The sequence below is a fragment of the Rana temporaria genome, chromosome 1 (assembly GCF_905171775.1).
Source record: "Rana temporaria chromosome 1, aRanTem1.1, whole genome shotgun sequence".
Classification (NCBI taxonomy): domain Eukaryota; kingdom Metazoa; phylum Chordata; class Amphibia; order Anura; family Ranidae; genus Rana; species Rana temporaria.
In genome coordinates, this window is record NC_053489.1 from 585,387,858 (window position 1) to 585,407,857 (window position 20,000).

The window sequence follows — 20,000 nt, forward strand, 5'->3', positions numbered from 1 at the left end:
AAACATTTAGGTCTTCTAATGTTTGGGAGCCTAAACTTTTTTCCAAGGATAACAAGTTTTTAGGCACTTTGATTGGCGGGCCATGGGAGGTCACATGTCCTGCTGGGTATTTTTTGTATTTGTTTCTTCAAAGCAAAAAAATAAGTTTGTTTTGCAGAAGATAGGTTTACCTTACAGAGTAGGGACACTTTAGGTAGTGTTTTTTGGGAAGGTATGCACATATGGAGTCCTTGTGGGTAAAGGCAGGTTGCTAGTCACTACGCCATGCAGTGGGAGTCTGCCAGATAGGATTACTGCTAGGGGCTGAGGAACAATCGGCTCTGCACTGTGAGCTGTCCAGTTGCTGAATTCCTCTTCTGCTTACGTTGGGATTCTTGTTATTTCAGCACTCTTCACAGCAGGTTACCCATTGAAATTTGTGAAATTGTGGTATATTCCTTTTTTTAGGTATTTGCAATATGTAGCAATGTTTTAATGCTGCTTGCTGCTGGTAAACATGCAAATGTTTCACTAAGCATACTAATGAGATGGCGTTTTTAATAGATGGCCACTTTATTATGTACTCCTGTTCAATTGTTTGGTAACACAAATTGCTAATCAGCCAATCGTATGGCAGCAACTCAGATGGTCTGGTCTGAGTATTTCAAAAACTGCTGATCTACTGGGATTTTATGCACAACCATATCTAGGGTTTACAGAGTGGTCCACAAAAGAGAAAATATCTAGTGCGCGGCCGTTGTGTGGAGGAAAATGCCTTGTTGATGTCAGATCAACATGTACAAATATATAAGGGGTCCATATAGTGAACTTGGTGTTGAGTTATTCACTTTACGGTCAACACAAAGGACAAGGGGGCACTCTTTACGTCTAGAGGAAAAGATTTCCCCTCCAAATACGGAAAGGTTTCTTCACAGTAAGAGCTGTGAAAATGTGAATTTTGGGACCATTGTCCTTTTCCTTTTGCATTGTTTATTGTAAAAATGACAATTGCAGTTTGGGAGTTAACCACAGGGGGCGCTGATGAGGTTATGTGTGACCTGAAGTGTGTTTACAACTGTAGGCGGTGTGGCTGTAGGTGTGACGTCATCGATTGTGTCTCCCCTATAAAAGGGATCACGCAATCGATGAAGCCGCCACAGTGAAGAACGGGGAAGCCGTGTTTACACACGGCTCTCCCCGTTCTTCAGCTCCGGGGACCGATCGCGGGACTCCAGCGGCGATCGGGTCCGAGTCCCGCGCCCGGGCTTAAAGGACAACCTACATATACGTTGATGTGCCCAGCCGTGCCATTCTGCCGACGTTTCAGTTTTTCAGAGTGCACAGGGATTAGAACAGGGCTGGACTGGGACAAAAATTTGGCCCTGGACTTCCTTCAGATCGGCCCACTAATTTTGCAAACACACGCACAAAAACGTTAATTCATCAGTGACAATGACCAGCAGCGGCAGTACATTAATTCATTCATGCCTGTAGCCCTCCTTTATTGCAGAAATACTACAGGAGAGGGTCAGAGACTGCAGACTTAGTACATACATAGTACAAATTTGTATTTATTTTTTCACACAAAAAGAACTTTCTCTATTTGTGTGAAAAAAAAAAAAATTGGTCTGGGCAGGAAGTTCTCTGTGTTGAAGTGGATAATTTGCAGAAATTTCCTCTCACTTCCTGTTTGGCTGTGGGACAGGAAGTGGAGGTAAATCTCCACAATGGTACACAGGTGGCGAGAAAAAAATCTGACGGGTTGTAACCCTCCCTTATGCCGCGTACACCCGGTCGGAATTTCTGACAACAAACGTTCGATGTGAGCTTGTTGTCGGAAAATCTGACCGCGTGTACACTCCATCGGACATTTGCTGGTTCTCAATTTTTTCGACATCAAAAGTTCTTGTCTGACATTCCGATTGCCTGTAGCCAATCCCGACGCACAAAAATCCTACGCATGCTCGGAATCAATTTGACGCATGCTTGGAATCATTGAACTTAATTTTTCTTGGCTCGTCATAGTGTTGCATGTGACCGCGTTCTTGACGTTCGGAATTTCCGACAACATTTGTGTGACCGTGTGTATGCAAGACAAGTTTGAGCGAACAATCCATCTGATTTTTTTTTTTTTTTTTTCTTCGTGATGTTCCATCGTGTGTACACGACATTACTCTATCCAATATGGAAAAAAAAAGTGTTGCATATAGTTCTACTTCAATATTTTTATCAAATATGAAAGAAAATGTGACGGAGGACATTTCATTTCAATGTATAAACCTGGACGGACGATTGCGCAGAAATGCTTTCTATACAGTTGTATAGAAGTGGGTCGTCTTCTAGATACTTCTGTCAAAGAAAAGAAAAACAGACGCACTTTAAAATTCATGCTGTTTTCAAATCACTTTTCCTGCTGTTACTCAGTAGTCCAAGTCGCAGACTCGAGTGCCATTTTCATTGTTGGGGAAAAGACAATTTGTGTGTTTGGGTGTGAAGTACAACCGTTAAATGAACTAAACCAAATCGCAGTATGTGGTGTGATTTCTGGGTTCTGACGGAGCTCCAGCTCTTTGAATTATGATGTAGTTATCTGACTAGAATTGGAGCCGAGTCTCCAGCATGTCTGCTCTGGGCTCCATGTGACTTGCATTCAGTCTGGTACACAGATAATGAGCGTCGCAAATGGGTTTGTGTACTGTTGCTGAACTGAGAAGTGACCATAGAGCAATATCTCGACATCTGGACTACAGGCCTGTGTGCCATATTCCTTGTGCTTCATTTTATGATCATTAAAATGATGTGTTGATCTAAGCGAGGGCCTGTGTAGGTTTTGTTGTTATATGTGTCTCTATTCCATAATGACTAAATACTGGGGAATTGGCTGGCGCTGTACAATAAGTAAAAGATAATCATGTTCAAGGCAGTCGTTGGCCAAGAAAGTCCTTGGACAGGCAACACTTCTCTAATTAAAGTCCCTCATTCCTGCTGATTATATCTATATTATTTGCCAGGCACAAGCTTCCATCTCTCTATAGGTTTTTGCTACAGTTGATGATTTAAAGCAGAAGTAAACCCTCCCATCATGTACAGACAAGCTTCCATCTTAGCCTCTGTTTGATCTGCAGTTGCCATGGTGCCGCACAAATGATTAGCCATGGCATCCGCCATTTGATTGCTTGACAGTTCAACTGAGAGCAAAAGCAACTGTGACCGCTATCATTATCAGCTTCCTTTCAATGTATGACCCCTTTCACATGGAGGGGCTTTTACAGGCGTGTTTGCGATAAAAATAGCACCTGTAAAAGCACCTGTATACTGCCTCTTCTGCAGCCCCAGTGTGAAAGCCTGAGTGCTGTCACACTGGGGCGGTGTGCTTGCAGGACAGGAAAAAAAGTCCTGCAAGCAGCATCTTTGGGGCAGTGCGGGAGCAGTGTATACACCGCCCCTGCACAATAGGCACTGCTTTCAAAGCGCCATAAAAAAAAAAAAACAGCGATAAGCGGGCGCTTTTAACACCCTCCGGGGGGTTAAAGCACCCCACAAGCGACGCCAAAGCGCTGCTATAACATTGGTAAAGCACTGCTAAAACTAGCTGCGCTTTACCGCCAATTCCCCCACCACCCCAGTGTAAAAGGGGTCTGAGTGTTGGGGAAACCATTAACTTGATGGGTTGAGTTCCACTTTAAATTGGATCTAAACCTTTGCTACCGCTTTATGTATTTAACAATACATGTGTAGTCTGGAGTGTAGGGGTTGGAATAAGGCAAATTTACAGATGACCACTAAGAGCAGTAACTTAAAACGTAGTTGGTGTTACTAAACCCAGGACCCTGCATTCTCTATATTTGGTCTCCCACAGAACATGGAAATGCAAAAGTTTTAGTAAATACCTTTTTCTCGTCGGCATTTAGAGTAGTCTTGTGCCAAGTTGCAGCAGAGCACTGGTTAAAGCTTGTGGGAGGAGCTTTCATTCTCCTATGATTGTCCTATGAGGCTGCAGGACCCCATGGCCCTCTTTCTGGACTGTGCTGATCGCATGCTTCCAAAAAGAAAAAAAAACTCTAGCAATAAACACCAAACTGAGCATGTACAGCGTGCCCCAAGGCTCTGTTCTATCAGAAGATGGATTGGGGGCAGTGGAAGGAAGGCAAGGATCAAAGAAGCCTGGATCAAACAGCCTTTTTATACAATGCAGAGGATTAACCTGATTTCAGGTATAACCCATATCCCTTTACCCTCCCCCTCTCCTCCTTTCTCCTCCCCCCTCCCCCCCTCTCCCCTCCCCCCTCCACCCTCTCCCCCTCTCCCCTCCTCCCCCTCTCCCCTCCCCTCTTCTCCCTCTCCCCTTTTTCCCTCTCCCCTCCCTTTCCTCTCCCCTCCTCCCTTTCCTCTCCCCTCCTCCCTTTCCTCTCCCCTCCCCCCCTCTCTTCCCTCTTCCCTCTCCCCTCCCCCCCTCTCTTCCCCTCTTCCCCTCTTCCCCTCTTCCCCTCTTCCCCTCTTCCCCTCTTCCCCTCTTCCCCTCTCCCCCTCTCCCCCTCTCCCCCTCTTCCCCTCTCCCCCTCTTCCCCTCTCCCCTCTTCCCTCTCCTCCCTCTCCCCTTTCCTCTCAACCTCTCCCCTTTCCTCTCAACCTCTCCCCTTTCCTCTCAACCTCTCCCCTTTCCTCTCAACCTCTCCCCTTTCCTCTCAACCTCTCCCCTTTCCTCTCAACCTCTCCCCTTTCCTCTCAACCTCTCCCCTTTCCTCTCAACCTCTCCCCTTTCCTCTCAACCTCTCCCCTTTCCTCTCAACCTCTCCCCTTTCCTCTCAACCTCTCCCCTTTCCTCTCCTCTCCTCCCTTTCTTCTCCCTCTCCCCTCTTTTCCCTCTTCCCTCTTCCCTCTCCCCTCTCCCCTCTCCCCTCCCCCTCTCCTCCCTCTCCCCTTTCCTCTCAACCTCCCCCCTCTTCCCTCCTCTCCCCTCCTCCCTTTCCTCTCCCCTCCCCCCTCTTCTCCCTCTCCCCTCCCCCCTCTTCTCCCTCTCCCCTCCCCCCTCCCTTTCCTCTCCCCTCTTCTCCCTCTCCCCTCTTCTCCCTCTCCCCTCTTCTCCCTCTCCCCTCTTCTCCCTCTCCCCTCTTCTCCCTCTCCCCTCTTCTCCCTCTCCCCTCTTCTCCCTCTCCCCTCTTCTCCCTCTCCCCTCTTCTCCCTCTCCCCTCTTCTCCCTCTCCCCTCCCCCTCCCCTCTTCTCCCTCTCCCCTCCCCCTCCCCTCTTCTCCCTCTCCCCTCCCCCCTCTTCTCCCTCTCCCCTCCCCCCTCTTCTCCCTCTCCCCTCCCCCCTCTTCTCCCTCTCCCCTCCCCCCTCTTCTCCCTCTCCCCTCTTCTCCCTCTCCCCTCTTCTCCCTCTCCCCTCTTCTCCCTCTCCCCTCTTCTCCCTCTCCCCTCTTCTCCCTCTCCCCTCTTCTCCCTCTCCCCTCTTCTCCCTCTCCCCTCTTCTCCCCTCTTCTCCCTCTCCCCTCTTCTCCCCTCTTCTCCCTCTCCCCTCCCCCCCTCTTCTCCCTCTCCCCTCCCCCCTCTTCTCCCTCTCCCCTCTTCTCCCTCTCCCCTCTTCTCCCTCTCCCCTCTTCTCCCTCTCCCCTCCCCCTCCCCTCTTCTCCCTCTCCCCCCCCCCCTCTTCTCCCTCTCCCCTCCCCCCTCTTCTCCCTCCCCCCTCTTCTCCCTCCCCCCTCTTCTCCCTCCCCCCTCTTCTCCCTCTCCCCTCTTCTCCCTCTCCCCTCTTCTCCCTCTCCCCTCTTCTCCCTCTCCCCTCTTCTCCCTCTCCCCTCTTCTCCCTCTCCCCTCTTCTCCCTCTCCCCTCTTCTCCCTCTCCCCTCTTCTCCCTCTCCCCTCCCCCTCCCCTCTTCTCCCTCTCCCCTCCCCCTCCCCTCTTCTCCCTCTCCCCCCCCCCCTCTTCTCCCTCTCCCCTCCCCCCTCTTCTCCCTCTCCCCTCCCCCTCTTCTCCCTCTCCCCTCCCCCCTCTTCTCCCTCTCCCCTCCCCCCTCTTCTCCCTCTCCCCTCCCCCCTCTTCTCCCTCTCCCCTCTTCTCCCTCTCCCCTCTTCTCCCTCTCCCCTCTTCTCCCTCTCCCCTCTTCTCCCTCTCCCCTCTTCTCCCTCTCCCCTCTTCTCCCTCTCCCCTCTTCTCCCTCTCCCCTCTTCTCCCCTCTTCTCCCTCTCCCCTCTTCTCCCCTCTTCTCCCTCTCCCCTCCCCCCCTCTTCTCCCTCTCCCCTCCCCCCTCTTCTCCCTCTCCCCTCTTCTCCCTCTCCCCTCTTCTCCCTCTCCCCTCTTCTCCCTCTCCCCTCCCCCTCCCCTCTTCTCCCTCTCCCCTCCCCCCTCTTCTCCCTCTCCCCTCCCCCCTCTTCTCCCTCCCCCCTCTTCTCCCTCCCCCCTCTTCTCCCTCTCCCCTCTTCTCCCTCTCCCCTCTTCTCCCTCTCCCCTCTTCTCCCTCTCCCCTCTTCTCCCTCTCCTCTCTTCTCCCTCTCCCCTCTTCTCCCTCTCCCCTCTTCTCCCTCTCCCCTCCCCCCTCTCCCTCTTCCCTCCCCCTCTCCTCCTTCTCCCCTCCCCCTCTCCCCAAAACAAGCCAATGCAGACAGAAGGAGGTCGTTTTCTTTAAAGGATAGGAGGGATGGGACTGGGCAGATCTAGGCATGCATGTCTAAGATCGACCGACAACCTTTTCAGGAAGTGAAAGACAGCTTGGCAAATTCCGATAAGGGGAGATAGCGTTGTTGGTGAAGAACAGAAAGAAGCTGATTGGCTTAGAAAGTCTTATCTGAGCTAGACAATCAGCTAGCCAGAAAATGAATAATATCAAAGATAGGAAAAATTAAATTTTTAACTGGAGTTATCCTTTAAATGTCACTTTTCCATGATGAGCTGGGCTCATGCTTTGTAACATATACTAGGTGCTGCCAACAAGCCTTTAAAAAGTGAGTCTCGTTCACACCATGTCCATTGAGCTGTGTTAATCTGCATAGATCAATGCAAAGGTACAAAGAAAAAAAACAATTTTGTTTTCTATGTGCCCTGTCCACACCGTAACAACAATTTTTTAAGTTTTTGCGCTGTATGTGACAGCTAGTATCTGCAGTGAATAGACTTGAATATAAAACTTCATAAAGTTAGAAAAAGTTGTAACAATGCATCACACTGCCCTTGCACAACGTCCTTCAGCATGCAGGAAATTTAAAATGTAGGCAGGTGTGATGTGTGTGAATAACTCCAACACCCTGATCTTCTCTTCCAAAGAGTTCAGATTTGTGACAGATTTGTTTTAGTGTATTTTTTATTTTGTGTATTTTTCTCTAATTTACTCATTAAACCTGATTTTGTTCCTTTGCAGCAAATTCCTGATGTATCGCCGACTGGTCGCTACACAACCCTGGTTCCACTGCTGTTCATTTTAGCCGTAGCTGCAGTAAAGGAAATAATAGAGGATGTTGTAAGTATGCTATTGACAGTTAAATATCCCTAATTTCCTTGATTACCTTTTGCTTTTATGGATTTATTTCCATGCCTTCCCCACAGTAAATGTTTTAGGTTTTAAAGTGGACCTTTACTGTGAAAGCTGTGCTCAAAAATAGAAAGTAGAGTACAAAGGACCAGTATTGCCCTCAGGCTCCCTGTAGCTTATCTTTTTCCCATGACTGATTTTACCATGCTTGCTTTTGCACAGTTTCCATGGGGAGGCAGTCAACTTGGTAGAGAGGTAGGGCTTTACTTCCCCTGATGACTGGTGTAGGAATATTCAAGAAGCATCAGAAAAGTTGCATGAAGGGCTGGACAGTTTAAATGAAGTATAAGCAGGGAGAGCCTTGCACTATAGGTCCTCATGTGCAGCTTCCTCTCCAGCAAGGGGAACAGTAAGAAGCACTGTAGTGAGATTAGCAGCCACAGGCAGCAGTGCCTTCGATACCCTCACTGCAGATATACAGCTAGGAAGATCAAGGCAGAAGACCTACACTGCTATTTTCAGGAGGAATTCAAGAAAGAGGGAACATTTTTCAAGCTCCTGCTTAGGAGCAAATAACATTTCTCGTTCTCTATATGAATGCAAATCTTCACGATTTATCTTTAGATCAACTTTAAATAGCAGCTTGGTATTTTGTTTTCACAGTGGGGTCTAATGCTGCCTGTAAATGGCTCAGAGAAAGTAAGCATTTCTCTATTTTAAGCATTTCTTTGCGATCATGTCAGATGTGCTTGAGTAATAATTGGCCCCTCGGGTAACCATTCAAGAGGCTGTGCCCAAAGAAAGGCAAAAGGAACCTATAAAGCAACCCTATGCACCGACCATTGACAACAATATAAAACAAACAACAAAAGAACACCACTCTAGGCAGACATCTCATAATGCATCCAACCTGCTAATGGCAACAGCTGCTGGCTCTGCATGTAGGAATTTATTGAATAAAAGTCTGGGCGGCCGCATTTGTTGACACCTTTATTGAAGATGGTTTAAAAATTGTTCTAGTACAAAGACATCGGAGGCAGACGATCAATGAAAAGCTGACATGTTTCACACCACTATGAGGGGCTTAGTCATAGGTATGACTAAGCACCCCATAGTGGTGTGAAACATGATGGTACATAACACTATACAAGCTTTCCAAAATATACTCGAACACCTAATCGGCTTTTTGGCGACAATGCGGCTCAATTGGATCCCTCTTCCACATATTGTGTGGTTTTGCCCATCTCTTGCTTCTTACTGGAACCAAATCTTTAAACTGATCTCTGAATTTGCACCTTCACCCTTCCTCCCTAATTTTAACTTGGCTATTTTACACTTAAGCTTTGTACACACGACCGGTTTTCCCTGATGGGATAACTGCCAGGAGAGCTTTTGGCTGGGAATTCCAGCCGTGTGTATGCTCCCTAGCAGTTTTCCCGTCAGGAAAACAGACGGGAATCCCGATGGAAAAATGCTGCTCTCCTATTTTCTCGTCGGTTTTCCCGACAGAGTTTCCTGCCGAGAACAACGGTCGTCTGTATGGGTGGAAAAACCATGCATGCTCGATAACACCTAGACGCATGCGCGGTAGCATACAAGGTTAGTGTGGGGTGTAGCAAGATGGCGGCAACGGCATCGAATGTGATAAGACACCGGCTCGTCGTAGTCTGACGTCACCGTGTTCTTGCAATTCAAAAGAATTTTGTGTGTATACACGACTTTTCAAGTCAAGCCTGCCAGGAATCCCGTCGGGAATACCGTCTGTTTTTTTCCCAACGGGCTTAAACATAAACTCCATATATAAGAATCTCAGAACCCTTGTTATTCATATTCTCTTGTCAGCCAAATTAAACATTACAATAAACTGGAAATCTCTTGCAACTCCTAACCTAAGTAATATTTGATCTCAATCTAATTTGTTCTCTGGAGAATCTCTATGATCTCCAAAACAATACATTTCAAAGTTTTGCTTCCTCATGGATCCCTTGGCTGTCACATAAATATTACACAAGACCTTGACAAAGCGACCGCCCAAAATATATCCTACGTGTTAAGCTATACAGCACGAAATATAGGCTATAGACTAATATTCTCCACATATGAATCTATCAGCAAATAATGTATGTTGTGCTCATGTTTTACCTGGTTTAGCTGTATTACCTGTTTTACTTGGTGTCTCTGTTTCAATGCTCACTGACTTGCCCGTTTCATTTAATTTAAGAACTATGGGCCAGATTCACAAAAGATACGACGGCGTATCTCCTGATACGCCGTTGTATCTCTGTTTTAGGGGCTTCCTAACTATACGACTGATTCATAGAATCAGTTACGCATAGTTTGCCCTAAGATCCGACAGGTGTAATTGACTTACACTGTCGGATCTTAGGATGCAATACCTCGGCCGCTGCTGGGGGGAGTTTGCGTCGTAAACCAGCGTCGGGTATGCAAATTAGTACTTACGGCGATCCACGACGGTTTTTCGCGTTCGCTACGTCGCTGCTAGTCTAGTTTCCCGTCGCAAAGTTAGTCGTCGTTTTAGCTGCCCTAACTTTACACAGCCCATGTTAAAGTATGGCCGTCGTTCCCGCGTCGAAATTCAAATTTTTTTTTTCTTGCGTAAGACGTCCGGGAATACGAAAGTACGCTACGCACGTCGCCGTTCGAAAAAATGACGTCACTTCGCGCAAAGCACAGCGGGAAATTCAAAAGTGAGCATGCGCAGCAGGTCCGGCGCGGGAGCGCGCCTAATTTAAATGGCACACGCCCCTTTGAATTACGCGGGCTTACGCCGGCGTAGGTTTTCATTGCATCTACTCGAGCTCATGGTACTTTCTCCCACCTTGAGGAGATATGTCTATGCCTTTAATCTTTCCCGCTTCCGTAAGCCCCTCTAACCATTGACAGGGTTGTAAACCCTCATGTTTTTTCTCCTTAATGCATTCTATTACTAATTTGCAGAGCAAGTGTTTTTGTGTGTACATACAGTGCATCCGGAAAGTATTCACAGCACCTCACTTTTTGTTAGTCTTATTCCAAAATGGATTAAATTCATTATTTTCCTCAAAATTCTACAACCAATACACCACAATGGCAACATTGAACAAAAATGCAAATGTATTAAAAATTTAAATTGCCCACCTACAATGCCTACCACGGTCAGTGCCACCCATAAGTACCCATCAGTGCAGCCTTTCAGTGTCGCCCATCAGTGCCACCTAATTGGTGCCCCCTCATCGCTGTTGCCTTAACAGTGCCCCAAGTACTGCCTTATCGGTGAAGGAGAAAACACAAGTATTTACAAAATGTTATAACCGAAACAAACTTTTTTTTTTTTTTTCTTTTTTTATTTAGCAAAAAATAAAAACTGCAGAGGTGATCAAATACCACCAAAATAAAGCTCTGTGGGAACAAAATGATAACATTTTTGTTTGGGTACATTGTAGCATGACCCACAATTGTCGTCATTTAAACAGCGACGGCGCTGAAAATTGGCTTGGGCGGGAAGGTGTTTAAGTGCCCTGTATGGAAGTGGTTAATGTACATCCTCTAATTTGTCAGCAAAGCGTTCACGATACCAGAATGGTCTTTGTCATCTGAAAACTCTAACTATAAATCAGGTGTAGCTGTGTTCATAAAATCAGCGTCGTGGAGTATATTGAGCGTTCCCATAAACTGTGAAGGAATCTGTCAGAGTAGGAGAGAGACGCTGCTTGTATACGGCTTTGCTCTGTAGCTGGCCCCTCACAGCCGCCAGATTGTGCTCACAAGTAACCAGAGCCTTATAGCAAACGATGACATCATTGTGCTGCAGCTCTGCTGCTGATTCAGTGCCAGCCTGCAGTGTGTCTCTAATACAACCATTGTTGTTTGGTGTATAGCTACTATGTTATACAGTGCCTCTGAATTTCAGACCCCTCAGGCAACGCTGCGAGCCTTCTGTAAACAATAGATTACATTGCAGGGTAACAGGTGTCTTCTGCAGTTGTCGCACATAATTGGCCACAAAACAAGTCGCTTTTTTTTGTTTTTTATAGACCCATTTCTGCAGCTTTTGCTGGAGTGTGAGGTTAGCTTTGTACTGTGACAGTACCCTGTACCATATTACATCTTATTTTCCTGAATATCACATTAGTTCTTTAAAATGGCATAGGAAGCAAAGCAAAAGTGAGATTACCGTATATACTCGAGTATAAGCCGACCTGAATATAGGCCGAGGCACCTAATTTTACCACAAAAAAACTGGGAAAACGTATTGACTCGAGTATAAGCCTAGGGTAAGGTGACCAGATTTTTAAAATAAAATCTGGGGACATATTTTTTTACTAGTAATGGCGGCAATCAGCGACTCTCTGCCCTTCGCCGCCCACCACACAGCCTGTCAAGTCTCACTCTCTGGGCCCCGGCTACTACTGGGTGGGGAGCGGAGGAAGATCACTCCGCCAGGGAAGGCAAGGAGATAAACAGGCAGGTAGCTGGCCGGGACTTGGGCCAAGGCAGAAGAAACTGCGAGTGGAGCTGAATGGGCATGCGCCCGAAATGGAAGAAATATTCCCTCCGCTCCAACCAGCGCATGATCATCGGAAAGGGGCACAGATAATGGAACAAATACACCCCCCTAAGCTAGTAGGAGCGGTGGAGTGGAGGTGTAATAAAGATAATTTTTTTTTATTCTGCACTAAATATCTTTGAAATTGCCCCAGCACCTTTTCAAATCCAATCCGAGGACAAAACCAGGGACAGACTTGGTCAGGGGACAGTGTCCTCAATCCGGGGACTGTCCCCTGAAACCGGGGATGTCTGGTCACCCTAGCCTAGGGTGTCCATCTGCATGCCTCACTGTGCCCATGACTGATGTTTAACATGGGAGTCTATAGAAGGCGTGCACAGCTTTGAAAAATGGGTGCTCCCCAGCCGTAGTTCCCTCAGACAACAAACTTTGTACACTTGCAGAGGTGCCAAGATCCGGTCCAGGGGACCTACGATCGGCCGGTACTGGGTCCCCAAAGTCACCGGAGAAATTACCGTTTAACATAGTCTATGGAAGGGGTGCCCAACTTTGAAAAAGCGGTGCTCCCCGGCCGTAGATCCCCCCCCCCCCCCCAGACAACAAACTTTGCACACTTGTAGAGGAAGAGGGGAGCTATACGTGTGCCAAGCTTGGGGTCCTACAGGCCGGCCGGTACCGGGTCCCCAAAGTCCGGGAGATTAGGCGCAAAAAGGTGACTCGAGTATAAGCCGAGGGGGGCATTTTCAGCACAAAAAAATGTGCTGAAAAACTCGGCTTATACTCGAGTATTTACGGTATGTAATGGGCAATATGTACAAGGAACCTAGGGACTTATTTAATTGCAGCAGTGCATAATGCACAGCAGTGCATGTTGCCTGCCTTTGATGCAATGCCATTTACTTTGGCACCCCAACTCATCTTGCCCATGGATGTGCATCACAGTGTAATGCACTGCCAGAAATGCTGCACATACCTTTTTTGGTGCATTCTGATGAGTTAAAAGCCTATTCAAATGAATATACAGCTATAGAAGTGATTGTAAATAAAACATGTCATACTTATCTGCTTTGTGCAATTGTTTTGCACAGAGCAGTTATGCAATTGGTAATGCACTAGGTGTGCGGGTGCTCGTCCAAATCTTCAATTATTGGTGCTGCAGAGTCACTGAAAGTGACGTGGTTGGAGATTTTTGCGTGTTGGAGTTTTCAGCAGAACATCGGTAAGTATAATGGGGTGGGGAAGCTGCATCTAAAAAGTATTTTACCTTTTAATGCAGAGAACCACTTTAGTGCAATGCATGCTAACATGCAGCATAATGTGAATGGGCCCTCAAAGGAAACCCATTACTTTGTCAACTTGTGTGTACTTTTTGTTATCTTAAAGTGTTACTAAACCCAGGAGCCTGCATTCACTATATTTGGTCTCTCACAGTACACCGAACATGGAGATGCAATTATTTTAGTAAATATGAACTGCTAAATACCTTTTTCTTATTAGCAGTATTTATCAGTTTCTGGGTAAATCTTGTAGGAGGAGTTTTCATACTGCACTGAGCTGTCCCTGTCCTATCAGGATCCAGCACCCCTGACCCTCTGTCTGGACAGTGCTTTATTGGCCATGTGCATGCATCCTCCCAAGAAAAAAAAAAAAACTTTCTGGCAATACACGCCAAACTGAGCATGTGCAGCCTGACTCCAGAACCTGTCTTATCCGGACCTGTTTTGGAGTCAGTGGAATAAGGGAAGGATCAGAGAAGACATGATCAAACAGCCTTTTTACACAATGCAGATGATTAACCTCTTTGATTCCGCTGTGAGTATACCAAGCATGCTTTACTGCATATACATACTGATTTTACTGTTGTGGGTTTAGTAACACTTGTAACTGTATTTAACCACTTAACCCCCGGACCATATTGCTGGTCAAAGACCAGAGTACTTTTTGCGATTCGGCACTGCGTCGATTTAACTGACAATTGCGACGTGGCTCCTAAACAAAATTGGCGTCCTTTTTTTCCCCACAAATGGAGCTTTCTTTTGGTGGTATTTGATCACCTCTGCGGTTTTTATTTTTTTGCGTTATAAACAAAAATAGTGCGACAATTTAGAAAAAAATTATATTTTTTACTTTTTGCTATAATAAATATCCCCCAAAAATATATAAACTATTTTTTTCCTCAGTTTAGGCCGATATGTATTCTTCTACATATTTTTCGTTAAAAAAAATCGCAATAAACGTTTATTGATTGGTTTGCGCAAAAGTTATAGCGTTTACAAAATAGGGGGTATTTTTATGGCATTTTTATAAATTTTTTTTTTACTAGTAATGGCGGCGATCAGCGATTTTTTTCGGTACTGCGACATAATGGCGGACACTTTTGACACATTTTTTGGACCATTGGCATTTTTATAGCGATCAGTGCTATAAAAATGCATTGGATTACTATAAAAATGCCAGTGAAGGGGTTAACACTAGGGGAAGGGGTTAAGTATGTCCCTGGGTGTGTTCTTACTGTGGCCTCACTAGGGGAAATCACTGATCCTCTGTTCATACATTGTATGAACAGAGGATTAGCATTTCCCCCCCTGACAGGACCGGGAGCTGTATGTTTACACACACAGCTCCTGGTCCCTGCTCTGTAATGAGCGATCGCGCCCGCCGGGCACGGGAGTCGGGGGCGAGCGGGGGACGCGCACCCCTGGTAGCCTGCGAGAGAGCCGACGTAGAGCTACGTCGAGAGCCAACCTTCTGCTATAGAATGACGGCGGCAGGTCGGCAAGCAGTTAACGCTTTCACTCTGGCTCAAAAAAATATATTTTAAAAAAAATTACACAACATCCACTAGGGTAGGGATTGATATTTAATGCTTCTCTTTACCCTATAAGGCGCTTTAAATTATGTACACACAATATCAGTTATTTAAATAAAAAACACAAATGTGCAAAATGCATTGAAACCATAACAGGTAATAGAATATCTTTTTCTAAAACCCTGTAAACCCTAACAATGAACTTCTATTTTTTTTTTTTTTCCTTTTTGGTCTGTTAAATTAAAATGTTAAATAGCTGTTAAAACTGTTAAAATCTAAAGTTAAAGTGTTTGTAAATGCTGAAGGTTTTTTGCCTTCATACATTCTATGAGTGCCGGCGGGGGACCCGAGAAGAGAAGAATTGGGGCTGCTCTGTTAAACAAAAAACATGTCATGCTTACCTGGTCTGTGTAGCGGTTTTGCACAAATATTTGTACCTTTTTTAAATATCACTTTAAATTGTTAAAAGCTATTAAACTGTTAGGGCTATTTCACACGGGGCGGATCCGTGTGCGGGCTCCGCTTTGTTCAGCGGGGGTCGTTCCGTTGATCCCGGCTGAGCAGGCAGATGACAGGTCTGTCTCTGCACACTGTGCAGGAACCGACCTACCAGAGTGCCGCTCTCCCCTGTGGGGATCGGATGACGACGGACCGTAGAGTCCATCGTCATCCGATCCGCAGACTCATGGAAAAATAGGGTTTTTCCTCCGTCACAGTTTGGCAGGTCAAATGTCAGCGGGCATGTCACCCCTGACACCCGTGGCTCCATAGAGGTGCACGGAGCGCCCGTTCGGGTCCGCCTAAAAAACTGACAGGCGGATCTGAACCGTCCGCCCGTGTGAAAGGGGCCTTAAATATTGAAAGCATGTTATAGGATCTGTTTGATAAGTGTGAAAAAAATATTATACCTATTGATTTTGTGTAAAATTCAAAAAAAGCTGTTGCTTCCTGTACTTCCCAGGCTTTTAAGGGAATAAAATATGATGTGTTGTGCATGTATTGCAGAGATGTACTGCATATGTTTTGTTTATATCTTACCCTGACATGCGCTTTAGCAGTAGCCTAACTATTATTATCTGATGAAAGCTAAAATCTGATAGTTTTACCCCTCCCCCAAAGAAAAAGGCTTTAATAACTTACCAGGAAACATTTGTACAAGTGCTGTACGAGGCACAAGAAGTCTCATCAAACAATACTATCACTTGCTTCTAATAGTTATATCTAATTATCAGGTTGGTCCACAGCACAGGTTTTCAATTCATGGTTGACAGGTACTCTTTAATGTTCATGTTTCTGTTCAGGCCAGCTCAATCGAGGGCTTTGTCTATCGAGAGATAAAAGGAAGGAAGGACTATTCTTTCTGCTCCTAGCAACCAAAATATTGCTCCCTTTTATGTTTCCAGTTCAGTGCAGGAGAATGAAAGGAAGATTTGGGCAGATGCTCTTTCAACCCTTTAATTAAAAAGCACTCTTTCCATACACAAAATCTGTCATATGACTGTTCATACAGTTCCAATGTAATTACTGGGTCTCCAGATAGCCTCATAGCTGGGCACATGTCTAGGACTTGCCTGAGCAGGTGTAGGCAGACCAGTGGCGGCTGGTGCTCAAATTTTTTTTTTGGGGGGGGGGGGGCGCAAAAGAAAAAAGAAAAAAGAAAAAAAATGCAGCCTCACTGTGCCCATCAAATGCAGCCTCTGTGCCATCAATTGTCACCACTGTGCCATGCCATCAAACGCAGCCACTGTGCCATGCCATCAAACGCAGCCACTGTGCCATGCCATCAAATGCAGCCACTGTGATCCTCTGTGCCCATTGTCGCCGCTGTGCCCTGTAAAATGCACTTACCTTGCTCCTTCCACGTCCCTCGATGTCTTCTCCCGCCTTGGTGACGCTTCAGCCAATCAGGTTACTGATAACCAGAATCGGGGAACCTGATTGGCTGAGATGGCCATCAGTCTTATCCAAGGAACGCACCCCCCGAGGATAAGACATCCGGGAGCCGAGGGCTGTGCTCGGAAGCCAACGGCTCTGATAGGCACTTCCGCACAACCAACCAGCTGCCGTTATTCAGGTGGCTGGCGCTCAAGTTTCCGGCCATCTCTGAATAGACCAGCGGCAGCTGGCAACAATAACATACATTCATGCAATGCTTGAATATATGTTATTAGACTCCAGTGGCGGGCAAGAGCCAGAGGGGGCGGCGCTCCAGCGCCCTCTATGGACGAACCACCACTGAGGCAGACGCATGCCTTGGCCTCACCTAAATAAATATAGCCAGACACATTCTTTGGGCTCACCTGAATAAATATACCCAGGTAGCCACACATATGCTTTGGACTCACCTGAATAACTATACCCAGGTAGTCAAAGCTCTACTCATTGGCAATACTGACAGGCTAATTTCTATAGGAGGAAAACGGATTGGCTCCGCGGGGGCGACTCTCTGGAACCAAATCCTGCTTAACATTTGCATCTTTCGAAGCCTATATGCGTTCAGGAAGAAGCTGAAGACCTGGCTATTCTGCCAAGCATTTCAATCCTAGGCCAATTTTTCTTCGCTGATTTCTTGTTTTTTTTCTCCCTTCTCTTTTATTTATGCTCCCCTCGCCAGAACATCCGGGCTATTTTGTCACAAAGCGCTTTGGCACCACCGACCGGTGGTATATGCGCGCTTCCCAAATAAATACTAATAAATAAAAATAAAAATAAATAAATAAAAATTAGTCAGACACATGGTTTGGACTCGCTTGGAAAAAAAATAAAAAAAATACCCAGGTAGCCAGACTCATGCTTTGGACTTGCCTGAATAAATATATCCAGGTAGCCAGACACGTCCTTTTAGCTCAACTGAATAAATATACACAGATGGCCAGACACATGCCTGGGACTCGCCAGAATAGATGTACCCAGGTAACCGCTCAGTGGAACACAGGCCTGGGACTCGCCTAAGCAGATATACCCAAATTGTTGCACAACTGGCTACTAGGGATGAGCCGAACACCCCCCCCCCCCCCGGTTCAGTTCGCAGCAAAACATGCAAAATATTTGTTGGAACACTCAAACACCGTTAAAGTCTATGGGACACTAACGTAAAAAGTCAACAGTGATAATTTTAAAGGTCAATATGCAAGTTATTGTCAAAGTGTTTGGGGACCTGGGTCCTGCCCCAGGGGACATGTATTGATGCAAAAAAAAAGTTTTAAAAACTGCCATTTTTTTCGGGGGCAGTGATTTTAATAATGCTTAAAGTGAAACAATAAAAGTGCCATGTTCCTTTAAATGTCATACCTGGGGGATGTCTATAGTATGCCTGTAAAGTGGCGCATTTTTTCCATGTTTAGAACAGTCCCTGCACAAAATTACATTTCCAAATGAAAAAGTTATTTAAAACTACTGGCGGCTATAATGAATTGTTGGATCTTGGCAGTACAGATAAGACATTAAACAAATTGGCGTGGGTTCCCCCCCCCTAGTCTATTACCAGGCCCTTTGGGTCTGGTATAAATATTAAAGTGGGTGTAAACCCAAAATTGTTTTTTTTCTTCTTTTTTTTTTTTTTCTTTTTTTTTTTTTATGTCTCAATGTAGAGTATAAGATTTCCTATCATCTGTGCCCAGTTTTGCCACACAGAGTTAATCCAGCTCTGAGCAATCCTCTTTTATTGTTCAGTGAAAATTAAGACTTCCAGATAAAAACCCGTCTAGATAAAAAGTCCTTTCCTCTCTCCTTGCTTTGAGTGACAGGTCATTTACATTTACATATCTAGCTTGGACATGTTTATCTTATGTTATGTTTATCATAATATGAGTATAAAAAGTGAGAAATCCACCCCTCCCCCACATAACATATCCTGGTAATATACAATGAACTGTGGATCACCTCATATTATGATTAACCTAACATATGATCAACATGTCCAAGCTAGATATAAAAATTGCGTGGGGGGTCCCCCCCAAATTCCATACCGGGCCCTTCAGGTCTGGTATTGATATTAAGGGGAACCCTGTGCCATTTTTTTTAAATGGCATAGGGGGTCCCCCTCAAAATCCATACCAGACCCTTCAAGTCTGGTATGGATTTTAAGGGGAACCTTGTGCCAAAATGAAAAAAAATGGCTTGGGCTTCCCCCCAAAAATCCATACCAGACCCTGGCAGGCCGCAGGAAGAAAAGGGGGGCATAATCAGAAACCTACTGTCTCTTCTGTATTCTTGCTGTTGGCTCCCTCATATTATTTCACAGCTCGTGCACAATGTATGGTAAATGGCCCGGAAGCCTCTTAGCATGCATGTCGTCATTATCCCAGTAGGCTGCAGGCAACATATCCACATCGTTCTTGCCTAGATGAAAAACCAAGAAGTGCAGGCGGATAGGGGGACCTGCAAAACCATAAAGGTATCTATGGCTAACAAAAATAGTGAAAGGTTTGGGGGATAAACGTATCGAGTGACCTCTGGAACTTAATATGTACAGTCTGGAGGAAAGAAGGGAAAATGAGACATGATTGAAACCTTAAAATACATCAAGAGGGTGAATAAGGTTCAGGTACAATTTTTTTCAATGTGAAATCAAAATCGAGAACACGGGGACATGACCTCAAACTGGAGGAAAGTTCAAAACTAATCTTAGAAAGTATTATTTTACTGAAAGGGTGGTTGATCTTTGAAATAAACTTTCACCAGAGGTAGTGAGCAAGTCAACCGTAAATGGCTTCAAACATGCTCGGGACAAACCTAGATCTATACTCAAGCTAACAAAAAAAAAAAGACTGCTCTGCCGTTGTCTACCGTCACTTTTATATGTTTCTAAGATGGGGGAGGGGTTAATACTATACAAAGTGAAAGTAGGATGTGAATATTTGCTTTACGCCACATTTTTTTCAGTAGATAAGCTGCCACAAGGCATCTTGAGTGCCTCATTTTTTACTGTCAGCCTGAAATCAGAATTTTCTTGATATAAAAAAATAAATGATTTTTCTGAGGGTATCAACAGCTGTTCTTCATTAGTCTGTGGTTTTGCTTTAATGGAGATCAATATTTGTTATTAGTAAAAGTGTGATATGAGCGTCGTCGGTATCTGGTTTGGTGCAGGAAGGAAGCCTCGGTAACAATACTCATCCATTTTCTGCTGTCAGGGTTGGCCATAGACGGCTTTCTGTTTGATTCAGTGCTTCTCACATAATCAATACATAATGAGAGCGGCTCTTTTTCCCACTGCCAGGCTTAACAGCCTATGTGTGCC

At 45.6% G+C, this 20,000-nt stretch overlaps 1 protein-coding gene across 6 annotated transcripts in view; it reads left to right on the forward strand.

Moving 5' to 3' along the window:
• The window catches only part of ATP8A1 (ATPase phospholipid transporting 8A1), a 308,603-nt gene that overhangs the window by 87,056 nt on the left and 201,547 nt on the right, over positions 1 to 20,000 (forward strand). For 4 of the 6 annotated variants that reach the window (XM_040335011.1, XM_040335010.1, XM_040335017.1 and 1 more), the window contains exon 5: positions 7,332 to 7,430. In XM_040335011.1, coding sequence (XP_040190945.1) covers positions 7,332 to 7,430 — 99 coding nt within the window. Of the gene's footprint in view, positions 1 to 7,331; positions 7,431 to 20,000 lie in introns of those variants that run through there. The other 2 variants (XM_040335018.1, XM_040335019.1) reach the window with 1 other exon arrangement.